This window comes from Papaver somniferum, unplaced genomic scaffold (assembly GCF_003573695.1).
Source record: "Papaver somniferum cultivar HN1 unplaced genomic scaffold, ASM357369v1 unplaced-scaffold_10, whole genome shotgun sequence".
Classification (NCBI taxonomy): domain Eukaryota; kingdom Viridiplantae; phylum Streptophyta; class Magnoliopsida; order Ranunculales; family Papaveraceae; genus Papaver; species Papaver somniferum.
In genome coordinates, this window is record NW_020618825.1 from 7,013,912 (window position 1) to 7,027,672 (window position 13,761).

General features: G+C 36.7%; 1 protein-coding gene across 1 annotated transcript; it reads left to right on the forward strand.

Annotated features, from left to right (window-relative positions):
* Positions 1-1,502: 1,502 nt before the first annotated feature.
* On the forward strand, positions 1,503-1,940 carry LOC113326245 (uncharacterized mitochondrial protein AtMg00820-like). The gene has a single exon (XM_026574008.1). It carries the CDS (start codon positions 1,503-1,505, stop codon positions 1,938-1,940), a length of 438 nt encoding a protein of 145 aa, XP_026429793.1.
* Positions 1,941-13,761: the final 11,821 nt, after the last annotated feature.

A 13,761-nucleotide genomic window follows, 5' to 3' on the forward strand; every position in this document is an offset into this window, starting at 1 on the left:
CACGATTTGAATCAAAAAGAATTGGCGAGAAAAGATACCTCACGTCTGCAGATTTTGGACGTGAAGCTTTAGGCAGTTTTAAAGAGATTCAACACCGGAAATTGATTGGGCTGGACTTGATATGACTTAACAAGTTCATTAGAAGCAATTGGACCGATCAAATTGGGCTAGAATAACCGGGAATTGGAATCAAAGTCAAATAAGGAAACACGGCTTCATGGGTTCAAAATCTGTTATTCAAGGAGATTAAAGGCAAGTAAACTCCTTCCAAAGATACATATATATCTAAGGAAGAGTTTGAGATAAGTGGGAAAGCTCAGAAACGCGTAAAACAAATTTGGGAAGCGATTATTGCCGTGATTGCCAAGAAAGGAAAAAGGGAATTTTGATGCGATTTGGGAAAGATTCAATGACCCTTTTGTGTATAAATAGGATGCTTAGGTCCCCTAGAAGAAGTACGGAGAGTTTGGGGTCGAGAGGAGAGCTGAGGAGGCGAGAATCAGAGATTACAGGAGGCCCGTCTCTGCTGCTGCTGCTGCTGCTACACGAAGATCCTGAAGAACACGAAGAACAGACTTCCACATACAGTCGTTCTTCAACGGTGACAAGGACAGACTCCTGTCAGTCTTAAAACAACAGCAACAGACACACTTATTTTCTATCGTTCTTCTCTGGACGCCTTCTGTGGGTCGCAGAATCACTGATTTTATTATTTTCACTCTTTTAATCAACTTTTTGAGCAAGAAACATGTATTTTGAGCAAGTGATTAATATGAGGAGCTAAACCCCATTACTGGGATGGCGGAGGAAGCCCTATTTCACGCATGTGGTAATTCTAATAATTCTTTTATGACTATTTGCATTGATTTTTAATCGATTTATGATTTTTATTGAATGGGTGTGATTTCGTTTGATGGTGTATGCTTGGTCTATGTATTTTTAATACATCATGCTTTTGATTTACAGTCATTGCTTTTCAAAAATCTATTTTTGGCAAAGAACAAGAGTCCATATTTTTATTATTTGAACTATAATTGATTGGAATTATTGAGTCGCATGAATGGAATTTGGTGGAATCCTGAGTCTCAGTCTCTCTCGACATTGTGACAAACCTTTTGTATATATATTTTCTATTTTTATTTTAAGTCTAGAACCCAATCTTATCGAGTACGAGTTGAACGAATCTTATTACCACTTTTTCTACAACAATTAAAATCACATCATTCTCCGCCGTCAGCAATCATCAGCCACCTCCAGCAATCATTAGCCAACATCGTCAATCATTAGCCGACAGTAATGATGATCCTCAGCCGCCACAGCCGCCAGCACCAATGGTTAGCCAACAAAACCAATCATCAGCTGTCATCCATAATGTTTCTGAGCCGTCACAGCCGCCGACAGTTCCCATTATTATGTCTGATTCAGCCGCCACAGCCGCCACTGATTTTTCTTCCCCAGTTCTTCGTCTGTAGTCTCCGTCTTCTGTCTCTGACACTCATCCAATGGTGACAAGGTCTAAAGCTGGTGCTTTTAAACCAAATTCCAAATATGCATTGGTATGTGATTCTCTTCTCGAACCTACTTGTATTTCACAGGCTCATAAAGATCCCCATTGGCGTATGTCTTCCGATGATGAGATTAATGCGCTACTTAGGAATGGTACGTGGTTGTTAGTACCATATAATTCTTCTATGAACGTTATTGGATGTAAATGGGTGTTTCGTATTAAACGCAATCCAGATGGTACGATTGCATGTCGAAAATCACGATTAGTTGCAAAAGGCTATAATCAGCAAGAGGGTATTGACTATTCTGAAACATTTAGTCCGGTTGTTAAACCATGTACTATTCGTCTTATTTTTACATTGGCTTTGTCTTCCAATTGGCCAATTCATCAACTTGATGTGAAAAATGCCTTTTTACATGGAGAACTTCAATAAGAGGTGTATATGAAACAACCACCGAGCTACGTAGATTCTCGTTTTCCTACGCATGTCTGCAAGTTGCATCGTTCTCTTCATGGTCTCAAACAAGCTCCCCGTGCGTGGTATCACAGGCTTAGTACCTTTTTGTTGCAAATTGGTTTTGTCACTTCGAAGTGTGACTCGGCCTTATTTCTCTATAACGGCTCTCTTGGTACTATCTATTTACTAGTCTATGTGGATGATATTATTGTTACAGGTTCTAACTCTACAAGTATTAAGTCTATCATTGATCGTCTACAACAAGAATTCGCAATCAAAGATCTTGGCTTCTTGTCTTACTTTTTTGGCATTGAAGCAGTTCGTACATCCTCTGGTTTGTTTCTCTCTCAACAAAGGTATGCTCATGATCTCCTTATTCGAGCGAAAATGGATGGTGTTAAGCCTATTCACACTCCACTTAGTACTTCTGGGGACATGTCTTCTGATCACAGTGCCTTGTTGACTGATGCTACTGAATATCGTAGTATTGTTAGAGCTTTACAATATTTGACTTTTACTCGTCCGGATCTAGCATATGTTGTTAATAAGGTTTGTCAATTTATGCATGCACCCACTGAGTTTCACTGGGGCTTAGTAAAGCGTATACTTCGTTATCTTAAAGAAACATCTATGTTTGGTATTCTTCTTCGGCCGTCTTCTTCTCTACAGTTATCCTTTAGCGCATATACTGATTCCGATTGGGCTGGTTCTCTTGAAGATCGACGTTCAACCAGTGGTTATTGTGTATTCTTGGGTGGTAATATTATATCTTGGAGTGCTCGTAAACAGAAAACCGTGTCCCGTTCTAGTACTGAAGCAGAATATAGAGGTCTTGCTATTGCTACTGCTGAAATTATGTGGATTCAATCACTTCTATCCGAACTTCATGTTTCTACTCAATCACCTCCAGTTCTATGGTGCGATAATCTTGGTGCCACATATCTTACTGTTAATCCTATATTTCATGCAAGGACGAAACACATTGAGATTGATTATCATTTTGTGCGTGATCAGGTTGCTTTGAAACTTCTTGATTTTCGGTTTATATATTCTAAGGATCAAATTGCCGACATTTTTACAAAAGCTTTGTCTAAAGATCGGTTTTCTCTATTAAGGTTCAAGATCACCCGTTACTCTTGCGGGAGGGTGTTAAGGCATACAATACGTGTGTGTTGCCTAACACACGTATATATTGTTAAGGAAGTCTTTTGTATTTTTAGGAAACTATTCTAGGTTTGGAAGTCTTTTGTATTTTAGGAAATTGTTCTAGTTTTGGAGTTCATCCTATCTTGGAGTTCAAGGAAGAGTTAGTATATATATATATGTATTTTGTAAAGATCTATTGTACACACAAGTTATATCAATAAAACGTCTTCTATTCAAGTTCGTGTTCTCCTCTTATAGTTGTGTTCTCTCCCAAACAATACGTGTTCTAGCTCAGTGGTTTATGAAACTGGTGTTGATGGAACTGCTGAAATCAATGACGATGATCACGATGAGTGAATGGCATTAGTGATTAAAGCTCGTTGTTTCTTTGTGATGAAGATCCCGAGTTTAAGACAAGAACGAGGAGATATGAAGAAAGCAGTGTTGATGATGCTGAGACTGGAAGTGACGATGAAGTCAGCTGTGATGATGGCAATGGCAGAGATGACGATGCTGTTGCTGGCAGAAATGGAGATGGTTAGCAGTATGCATGGGATTGAGCTCCTGCTATTATTGGCAGTGGTTATCAAAATTGCCAGTGATCATTGATGGAGTTGTTAAGCTCGAGTAAGAGCAGCGGCTGATGTCAGAGGTTAACGGAGAGGCTGCTGATATTATTTAAAGAGTGTTGAGAAAATCAAAAGCAGGTGGTTTTAACGGATATCCTGGTATACATGGAAGTTATCTTCCAGAGATGAGAGTTCGGGGAGTTTGAAAACTCACAGATGGATATGTATCCGAGGGAGTTGGTCGAGTTAACAAGAAATCCCGGGACTGTGAAATTTCACGGTGACGTATGACTCCGTGATTCTGACGGGAGGAAAGTGAAATCCAGGGAAAAATTATTTTCACCATGACTTGTGTATCCGGGAAGACCAAAGGGTGTGGTGTCGTTTCTCTGTAGCCGACGATTATATAATGCAAGCATAAGACTTAATGGGATGGACTATCCATCTTTGAACGTGGGTCCATAAGCTAAGTGCAATCATGAGAAGCTAAATTTTATTGATTAGGATGAATTAAAAGTTCTGGGCATGAAGCTTAATTATTATACAAAGTTTATTCGAAGTTTTTATCATATTATCGATTGTCTTTTCTATATATAGGATTTATGATTGATTACTAGATTGTCCAAGTGTACAATTGGATTAATATTTTGATCATTCTACTAAGTTGGGTGATAAGTGGAATAGTCAAACAACTCTCTACACAAGTAGAAATCGCTAGACCTTACAGAGGGATTCTTTAGAGCAATTGCTAGTGAAGACAACATCAACAAGTGAACCTTGAGCTAAGATTTTAACTACTGGGATCAACCTAATTCACAAAGCCTAAAGCGTTCGATTGGATTACACCTTGAGTGAGCTACTACTTGGTGGTTCGGTTGGATAGAATCTGATATTGGAGAGCTTTCGTATCCGTGGTAAAAGGAGTTTTGTGGATTACTAAGCGTCCCTGTTATTCTACGGTTGGTGATAATTGATTCTTACGAAAGGTAAACGAGTATACTATGCAAGTCAACGTTTGGTAACGGCGAATGACTCTTAATCATCTTATTGTTTATTATTATTTTAATTATTCAAAAATCCCCCTTGTCTTTTATTATTTTGCTGAATCAAATAACATATCAATTACACATCTCTCTGTGGGAACGATCCTTACTACCGTTATATTATTTATTTACTTAGTGGGAAATCTATCGAATAATTTGTTGTGGTTACTACACGCATCAGTACCCAAGATGGGTATTTCTCAAATCGGAAGTTCATGAACTCAAAACAATAAATCAATAAGGAGTGCAATTCTTCAAACCGTGGCTATATTGTTCATGAATTGATTCAAGTGAATCAAACCGATTTTGTTTCAATTGTGTCTATGTATAAAGATCTAAGCAATTAAAAAACTCTTTGAACTAGTTCTTTTGAAGTCATTTTAACTATTTGTGAAGAAGATGGATACGATTAATATGAAAGTGCTCATATGGCCAACCATTGGTCAACCATTTGTGAACCAACCAAATGTACACGTTTAGGTACGGTTACTCAAACCTAAATGAAATACATTTCATTTGTGTGTGACAATCTAAGTTTCGATCTAACGGTTCAAAGATATTAGCTTGGAGAAATCAGGTTTTCATCTTACGGTGAATATTGAATGATTTGTTACGAATGTAACTTAGATTGCAAACCCTGATTTGAAAACTATATAAGGGGAACTCTAGCAACTGTGCAAAACTAATCCCCACACCTCATGTGTGATACTAGTTGGTTTTGTTAGAGTTGTTTCTCCTTTGACTGTAGATTTCTTTTCGAGACCCTGTTAGTTAACGACTAAAAGACTTCATTGGGATTGTGAAGCCAGTTGAAACTACTTCTCTTGTAGTTGTGTGATCTAATCTTCCTCTTTCTATCATACGATTTAAATTTTAATATTGGCTTGAGATTTATCTCCGATAGGGCAAGATATAAAAATAAATCACAAACATCTTCGTCTCATCGTTTGTGATTCCGCAACATCTTGTTTCGGTACCATACGATTAAGATTGTTGTGAGGTGATTGATAACTCTAGGCTGCTCTTCGGGAATATAAGTACGGCTTATCAGTTGGTTCCCGTTCACCTTGATTTATCAATAGACAGAAAAAAAACTTGTAGGTTTATCTGTGGGAGACAGATTTATCTATTTCTTAGACTTGTTTGTGTGATACATATTTGTCTATTCAAGTCTTCGATTTTGGGTCGTAACAACTCTTGGTTGTGGGTGAGATCAGCTAAGGGAATCAAGTGCGTAGTATCCTGCTGGGATCAGAGACGTAACGAGCGAAACTGTATCTTGAATCAGTGCGATATTGATTAGGGTTCAACTACAGTCCATACCGAAGTTAGTTTGTAGTAGGCTAGTGTCTGTAGCGGCTTAATACAGTGTGGTGTTCAATCTGGATTAGGTCCCGGGGTTTTTCTGCATTTACGGTTTCCTCGTTCACAAAATTCTGGTGTCTGTGTTATTTCTATTCCGCTTTATATTTTGTTATATAATTGAAATATCAGAGGTTGTGCCTTGTATCGATCAATAGTGAAATCCAACCTTTGGTTGTTGATTGGATATTGATTGGATATTGATTGATCCTTAGATATTGGTCTTTGGTACTGAAAAAGCGCGGGTCTAACAACACCACCCAATATTTAGCTTAGCAATCTGTATGGATAACTCGGAAATACTTTATAGAGAATCAACTAGACAGTCAGACTCAATCTAATTAAAAGTATCTCAAGGAGTTAATATCTCTCTCTTGTTTTGATTACTCAAGCTAACAGAAATCAGCGAGTCACTAATCAAACACAAGGAATAACTTGGATGGTACCAAAGACCAATATCCAAGGATCAATCAATGACAATCAATAACCAAGGGTTGGATTACTCAAATTGATGATCTAACGCACAACCTGTATTATTTCAATTATATAAACAAATATAATGCGGAAATAGAAATAACACAGACACCAGAAATTTTGTTAACGAGGAAACCGCAAATGCAGAAAAACCCCGGGACCTAATCCAGATTGAACACACACTATATTAAGCCGCTACAGACACTAGCCTACTCCAAGCTAATTTCGGACTGGACTGTAGTTGAACTCCAATCAGTTTCCCACTGATCCAAGGTACAATTGTATTCCCTATGCCTCTGATCCCATTAGGATACTACGCGATTGATTCCCTTAGCTGATGTCACCCACTACTAAGAGTTGCTACGACCCCAAATCGCAGGCTTTTACAATAAACAAATCTGTCTCACATAGACAAGTCTATCAAAGGATCAATATGTATCCCACAGATAAACTCTAAAGCTTTTGTTCCGTCTTTTGATAATAATCAAGGTGAACAAGAACCAATTGATAATCCGGTCTTATATTCCCGAAGAATAGCCTAGAGTTATCAATCACCTCACAACAATCTTAATCGTATGGTAGCGAAACAAGATGTTGTGGAATCACAAACAATGAGACGAAGATGTTTGTGATTACTTTTTATATCTTTCCTATCAGAGATATCAATCTGATTGTACTCGTACGATAGAAGATGCAAGATCAGATCACACAACTACGATAAAAGTAGTATTAGTATGGATTCACAATCCCAATGAAGTTTGTAAGTCGTTAACCTGGTTTTAGAAGAAGAAAAACAAAGGTTAAAGGAGAAACGACTCTAGCACGCAAACTAGTATCACACGTAAGATTTTGGGATTAGTTTTGCACAAGGATAGATGTCTCCTTTATATAGTCTTTCAAATCAGGGTTTGCCTCGGTTACAAAGCAATCAATATCCACCGTTAGATGAAAACCTGATTTAGATTCAAGCTAATATTTCTCAACCGTTATATCAAAAACTTAGCTTGTTACACACACTTGATATGTACGCTTCTAGGTTTGTGTAACCGTACCCAAACGTGTACATTGTTGGTTCAATAATAGTTAACCAAAGGTTAGCCATATGAGCATTTCATATCAACCATGTTTTTCTTCACCATAACTAGGTCAAATGACTTCAAGATGAACTAGTTATAGAGATTGCAAGGAAATCTTATGTAACTACACAAGATACAATTGAAGCAAAGATGATTTGATTCACTTGAATCGGTTCATGATCTTTATATCCACGGTTTGCATACTGCATTCCTTAGTCTTTATAAGTTTAAGTTCAGAAATTATCTTCAGATATATAACCTTCTTTAGTTCGCACACTAGGTTCGCGGACTTAAGCAACCGGGAAGAGTTTACAAACTCCAGCAGAAAATCTCGGCAAAAGACCTTCCGCCAGTTCGCAGACTGGGTTCGAGGACTGGCACTCACGCAACTAGTTTGTCAACTCCAGCATAATTTCTCGGGATGAGAAGTTCAGAAGTTCCTGGACTGAGTTCACGGACTTGGCAACAAGCCATTCTTCCGGTTTCTCTTGATCAACAAAGTTCGCAAACTTTGGTTCAAGGGATAGGACTTATGCACATATGTGTTTCCACAACAATACTTATTTCCATCATTGGTTATGTAATCTGAACTCTTATTCCAATCATTGAAACATTCTTATAGGACGTTATATAGTTTTTACACCATTTCTCGTCAAAGCAATTTTCAAGATGATTGGAACATACTAGGTAAATGTAAACTTGATCGAAGCGAAAAGCTTACCAACACATATTTCGAGATATAGATAGGAGAGGTATACTCGGCTCGAAATACCAAATGTGTATAATAAAGTCTATATATATAGCATATGACTTTTTGTCTCGAGAAGTAGGAGATAGAGTAGATAGACTTTTGAGTGATAGATAAGTTCAAGTCTTCACATACCTTTTTATCGAGAAGTTCTACCGATTCCTTGAGTAGTTCTTCTTCTTGTATGATGAATCTCCATGATGTCCTTGAGATCAAATGTACTTTCTATCCTAGTCCGAGACTTATAGTTTCGATCACTAACATTGACAAACATGCTTGAGATAGCAACGCATGCGAGTTCGACCGAGCAATGCTCTAACAATCTCCCCCTTTGTCAATTTTAGTAAAAAACTATCAATACATATGGAATACAAAAAAGATAAAGAAACTTTAGTAGATCATATTTCACATGTATAATCTTCAACATTCCACGAAATCTTCGTCACTTCCAAGTACTCCAATGATCCCAAAGGTTGTAAGTTTATCATCATCGTTGTTGAAGATATGTATCTATAACAATGAGAAAGCATCGGTCTCGATCATTGTTATACAATGTCATAGTATTATTACACAGTGTCAAAGTCCAAATGCATCACAACTTCAACAATAATACTTTGGTGATATGTATCACTCTCCTTAGTCAATACTCCATTTCACATGGAAACCACTCCCCCTTACACAATGATCCGAAAACCATATGTATTTGTAGTGTGAACTACATATTAATTCTCCCCCTTTTTGTCAATAAAATTGGCAAAGGTACAAGAACGGGATCATAATGAAATTTCCGATAGAGACATTTCATGACTAAAATAAAAAATACATACCAACTAATTTAGATGCAATCATAAAGCCGAAGCTAAATGCATTCATCAAGGAGTTTAAAGATACAACATAACCCCTCTAAAATTCCACATCCGCACACCCCTCAAGATATGACCATTAAGCACAAGTTCAAAAGAGCTCTCCCCCATTTGATGTAATTCCCGAAAGAACAACACGAGCGACCTTAAATTCAAATGAAAAGAAGGATTTTTATTGGACACCAAAAACCATAAGAATGATTTTATATATCAAAAAAACTCAATCAGATTAATCACAAGTAAACCCATGATTAATTTAATCGGAATACACAATCAAATTAAACACAAAAAGTGATCAATTCAATTGATTGTGCTCAACATAAGAGAACTTATGGAGACATGAAAAAAACTCAACTAGATTAATTACAAGAGAACGCATAATTAATCTAATTGGAATACACAACCAAACTAATTACAAAAGTAATCAATTTAATTGTCATTTTTTTTGCTCGACACAAGTAAAATTACAGAGCAATAACTAAATAACCAAACAAGATGATTAATTTAGTTCAATATGCTCAACATAAAGTACCTTAGGGAACAACCAACAAAGCCAAAAATAATCAACTTCGTTGAATCGTGCTCAACATAAGACACATTATGGAGCCTCACAGTAATATACAAAATATGGATCACGGATGATTAATACTGCGGAATACACAAGGATTCATTCTATCTTCAATCACTATTTGCATAACGACAATAATAGACATAATTCTTGAAAACAAAAGATTTTAACCTATTTTCCATCAAAGAATTGACAATATAGGCTTAATTTTTGTATATGTCAAAAGTTCATTCATTCTTTTACCAGTACGTGAATACCGATCACAAACGATTTTACTTTTGACAAAGTATGGGACAACCATAGTTCACGTACGGAAACACCAATATCCCATAAAAAATTGCAATATATCATAAAGATTAATACTACAAAACATCATCCTCCAAATATTTTTAGAATTTAAAACCAATAAACCTAAAAACGAATAATAAGATGAAAAATAATAGCTATGTGTAGTCACAATCATTGCTATTCCAAGCACTAGTTATTCTTCCAACTAAGCCATAAAGAAGACATACTAGGCAACAAAATAATAAACATGATTTAGAACACCCTAAATCTTGTCAGCAACAAGAGATTGAACATGGACAAGTCATCATTTGCCTTCTTTAGTTTGTCTTTCAGAAAATCAAGATTCCTTGTTGCAATTCCGAGTTGTTCACGTACTACTTCAAAGTCTCGAAGAAGATTTCCTACCAGTTGTGATGACATATGAACTGGTAGATTGTTTTCATGATCAACAGCATGAAAGCATGTTATGGAAACAAGATTCAATTCAGGAATATTGCATTTCTGAACTTCATCAACCTTGTTTCTTCCATCCATTGAATAAACACAAAAAGAATCCAGTAGAATCTTTTGACCTTATGGAACACTGTATTTAAAGATGTTCCAAGAAACCCTAGGAACCATGACGTTCGTGTAGGTCTGGTATGTGAACTCGGTCAATCAAACACGTGAGACCCGGAAAAAAAAAAGAGAAGCACAGTTATGCAAAGAAACTTGCCTAGAGAAAGACACTCGGTGAAGGGATGAAGGAACATGAGGACCAGAGAAGAGATTAAAACTTAACAAAGAATTTAATATAACCCTGACCACTTTCTCAAGATGAACATCTTAAGAACAAAGAGCATCCATCTTTGGCTTAAAAGAGGGATGCAGTTTTAAGCAGTCATGGTGTATTAAGATGAGAATCTTTCTCATCAATACTCACTTCTTTTTTTCCCTTTGTAAGGCTATTTGGAGAACCATTAATCGTCATAACTGAAGAAGTTTGATCAAGAGAAGAGTTAGGAGTACCTGAGTCAACTTCTTTTCATATTTTCTTGATGCTCCGTTTGAGTCTGTTTACACTGATTTTTAGATCTGAGACTCGATTGTTGATATGTAATAAGACTGGAGAGGAAGTCTTAGATTTACAGCTTCCTTCAGGGAGAGATGAGGAACTCAACTTTTCTTTCTTTTCCCTATACCTTTTTCTCGTTACATGGTTGGTCATCTTTTCTCCACTCTTCCTCCTTCCATTGTAGGCACTTTTAGTTTTGAACACACAATTAAGAAAAAAACTTATCACAGTACAATCCTTGAGTATTGAAGATGCCTTTTCCAACAATGTGTGAAACCGGTTTAATAACTTCCTTAGACATCCATGTAAGAATGTTATGAAGCTTTTCATTCCTCAACCGATAACGGCATCTTCGCTCAGACTGTCCTTTATTCCCGCAGTAATAACAGTTAAAGGAATTATTTTTAATTGTTCTCTTGTGAGCTGATTTAGAAGAAACATGATTCTTGCTTTTGGGACCACTGCAAGCTGCCAAAGGTTTTTCACATGGAGAATTATCACTATCTTTAACAAAGTTGATCTTACTAGTTTTTGGATCGTCTATTCCTTTATAGCCCAGACCACGTGTATCACGGTGTTCTTTACATGCTCCAAGAATATAAGATAATTTTGTAGAGATAGAATTGAATCTACTCAGACTCTCTTCCAGCGATTTTACTTTATTAAGAGTAGCTGCAAGCTCAGTATCCAAGGATTTTTATTTGGCGAGAAGATTGCTCCCTTTGTCGCTAAAACATTTTTGTTGAGAGTCATATCTTGCTTCGGTTTCTGCAAGTCTTTCTTTCAACACGAAGAGATTTTGAAAAAGATTATCACATTCAGATCTTTTTGTGCTTACATCTTCTTCACGATCTTTAACGATATATTGTAAGAGTTTATATCCACCATCATATACTTTAAAGAATTTTTCCAAATTTCTGTTTTCATGACAAAGAGGACCCATGTATTTACTCAAGCAGGTTGTTGACTTCTTTTCTTTCAAGGCACGATCAAACAACTTGATATATTGAGAGACTTCCTCATCAATACTTTGTCCTTCTTCTGAATCACTATCATCTGAAAGATCATCCAACTATTCCTTAAGAGATTTTTTTCCGGTTGAAAGAAGATTCAGTCAATGGAAAAGTTTTTGAGTTCTTCTCAGAAGTTTCAACCCTTTGAACCTCACGTGAGTGGCTCTGAACTGGTGTTGCGTTATCATAGATGTATTTATTGTCCATAGAGTCAGATCGCTACAAACACAGACTTGTATGGTCTTAAATGTGTTTGCCTGCTCTGATACTATTTGAAAAAGCGGGGGTCTAACAAAACCACCCAATATTTCGCTTAGCAATCTGTATGGACTACCTCCGAAATAATTTATAGAGAATCAACTAAACAGTCAGACTCAATCTAATTAAAAGTATCTCAAGGAGTTAATATCTCTCTCTTGTTTTGATTTACTCAAGCTAATAGGAATCATCGAGTCACTAATGAAACACAAGGAATAACTTGGATGGTACCAAAGAGCAATATCCAAGGATCAATCAATGGCAATCAACAACCAGGGGTTGGATTATTCTAATTGATGATCTAACGCACAACCTGTATTATTTCAATTATATAAACAAATATAATGCGGAAATAAAAATAACACAGACACCAGAAATTTCGTTAACGAGGAAACCGAAAATGCAGAAAAACCCCAGGACCTAGTCCAGATTGAACACATACTATATTAAGCCGCTACAGACACTAGCCTACTCCAAGCTAACTTCGGACATGACTGTAGTTGAACCTCAATCAGTATCCCACTGATCCAAGGTACAGTTGTACTCCCTACGCCTCTCATCCCAGCAGGATACTACGCACTTGATTCTCTTAGCTGATCTCACCCACAACTAAGAGTTGCTACGACCCAAAATCGCATGATTTAACAATAAACAAATCTGTCTCACATAGACAAGTCTATCAAAGGATCAATTTGTCTCCCACAGATAAAACCTAAAGGTTTTGTTCCGTATTTTGATAATAATCAAGGTGAACATGAACCAATTGATAATCCGCTCTTATATTCCCGATGAACAGCCTAGAGTTATCAATCACCTCACAACAATATTAACCGGATGGTAGCGAAACAAGATGTTGTGGAATCACTTTTTATATCTTTCCTAATGGAGATATCAATCTCAAGCCAATCAATCTGATTGTACTCGTACGATAGAAGATGCAAGATCAGATCACACAACTACGATAAAAGTAGTATCGGTCTGGATTCACAATCCCTATGAAGTCTTTGAGCGTTTTGCTCCTTTACGTCACAGTTCTTCAACTTCTTTTGGACTTGGGCATTTGGATACTTGGAATACTTATATTCTTAGATATTTTTAGCACTTTATAGATAATTTTTGGATGATTCACCTAATAATGACACATAATATAAAAAAAGAGCAATAATACTAAAATATGCAAGAATAATAGCTAAAGGAAGTATGTAAAAAGAGTATTACATTAACTAGTTGGAAGCCTAACAAGCTAAGATACAACAACGTACTTCTACATTAATTGACTAGGTTGCAGTGCTAGACTACCATCGAGCCTCATGGGTAACCTATCCAAGGGAGACG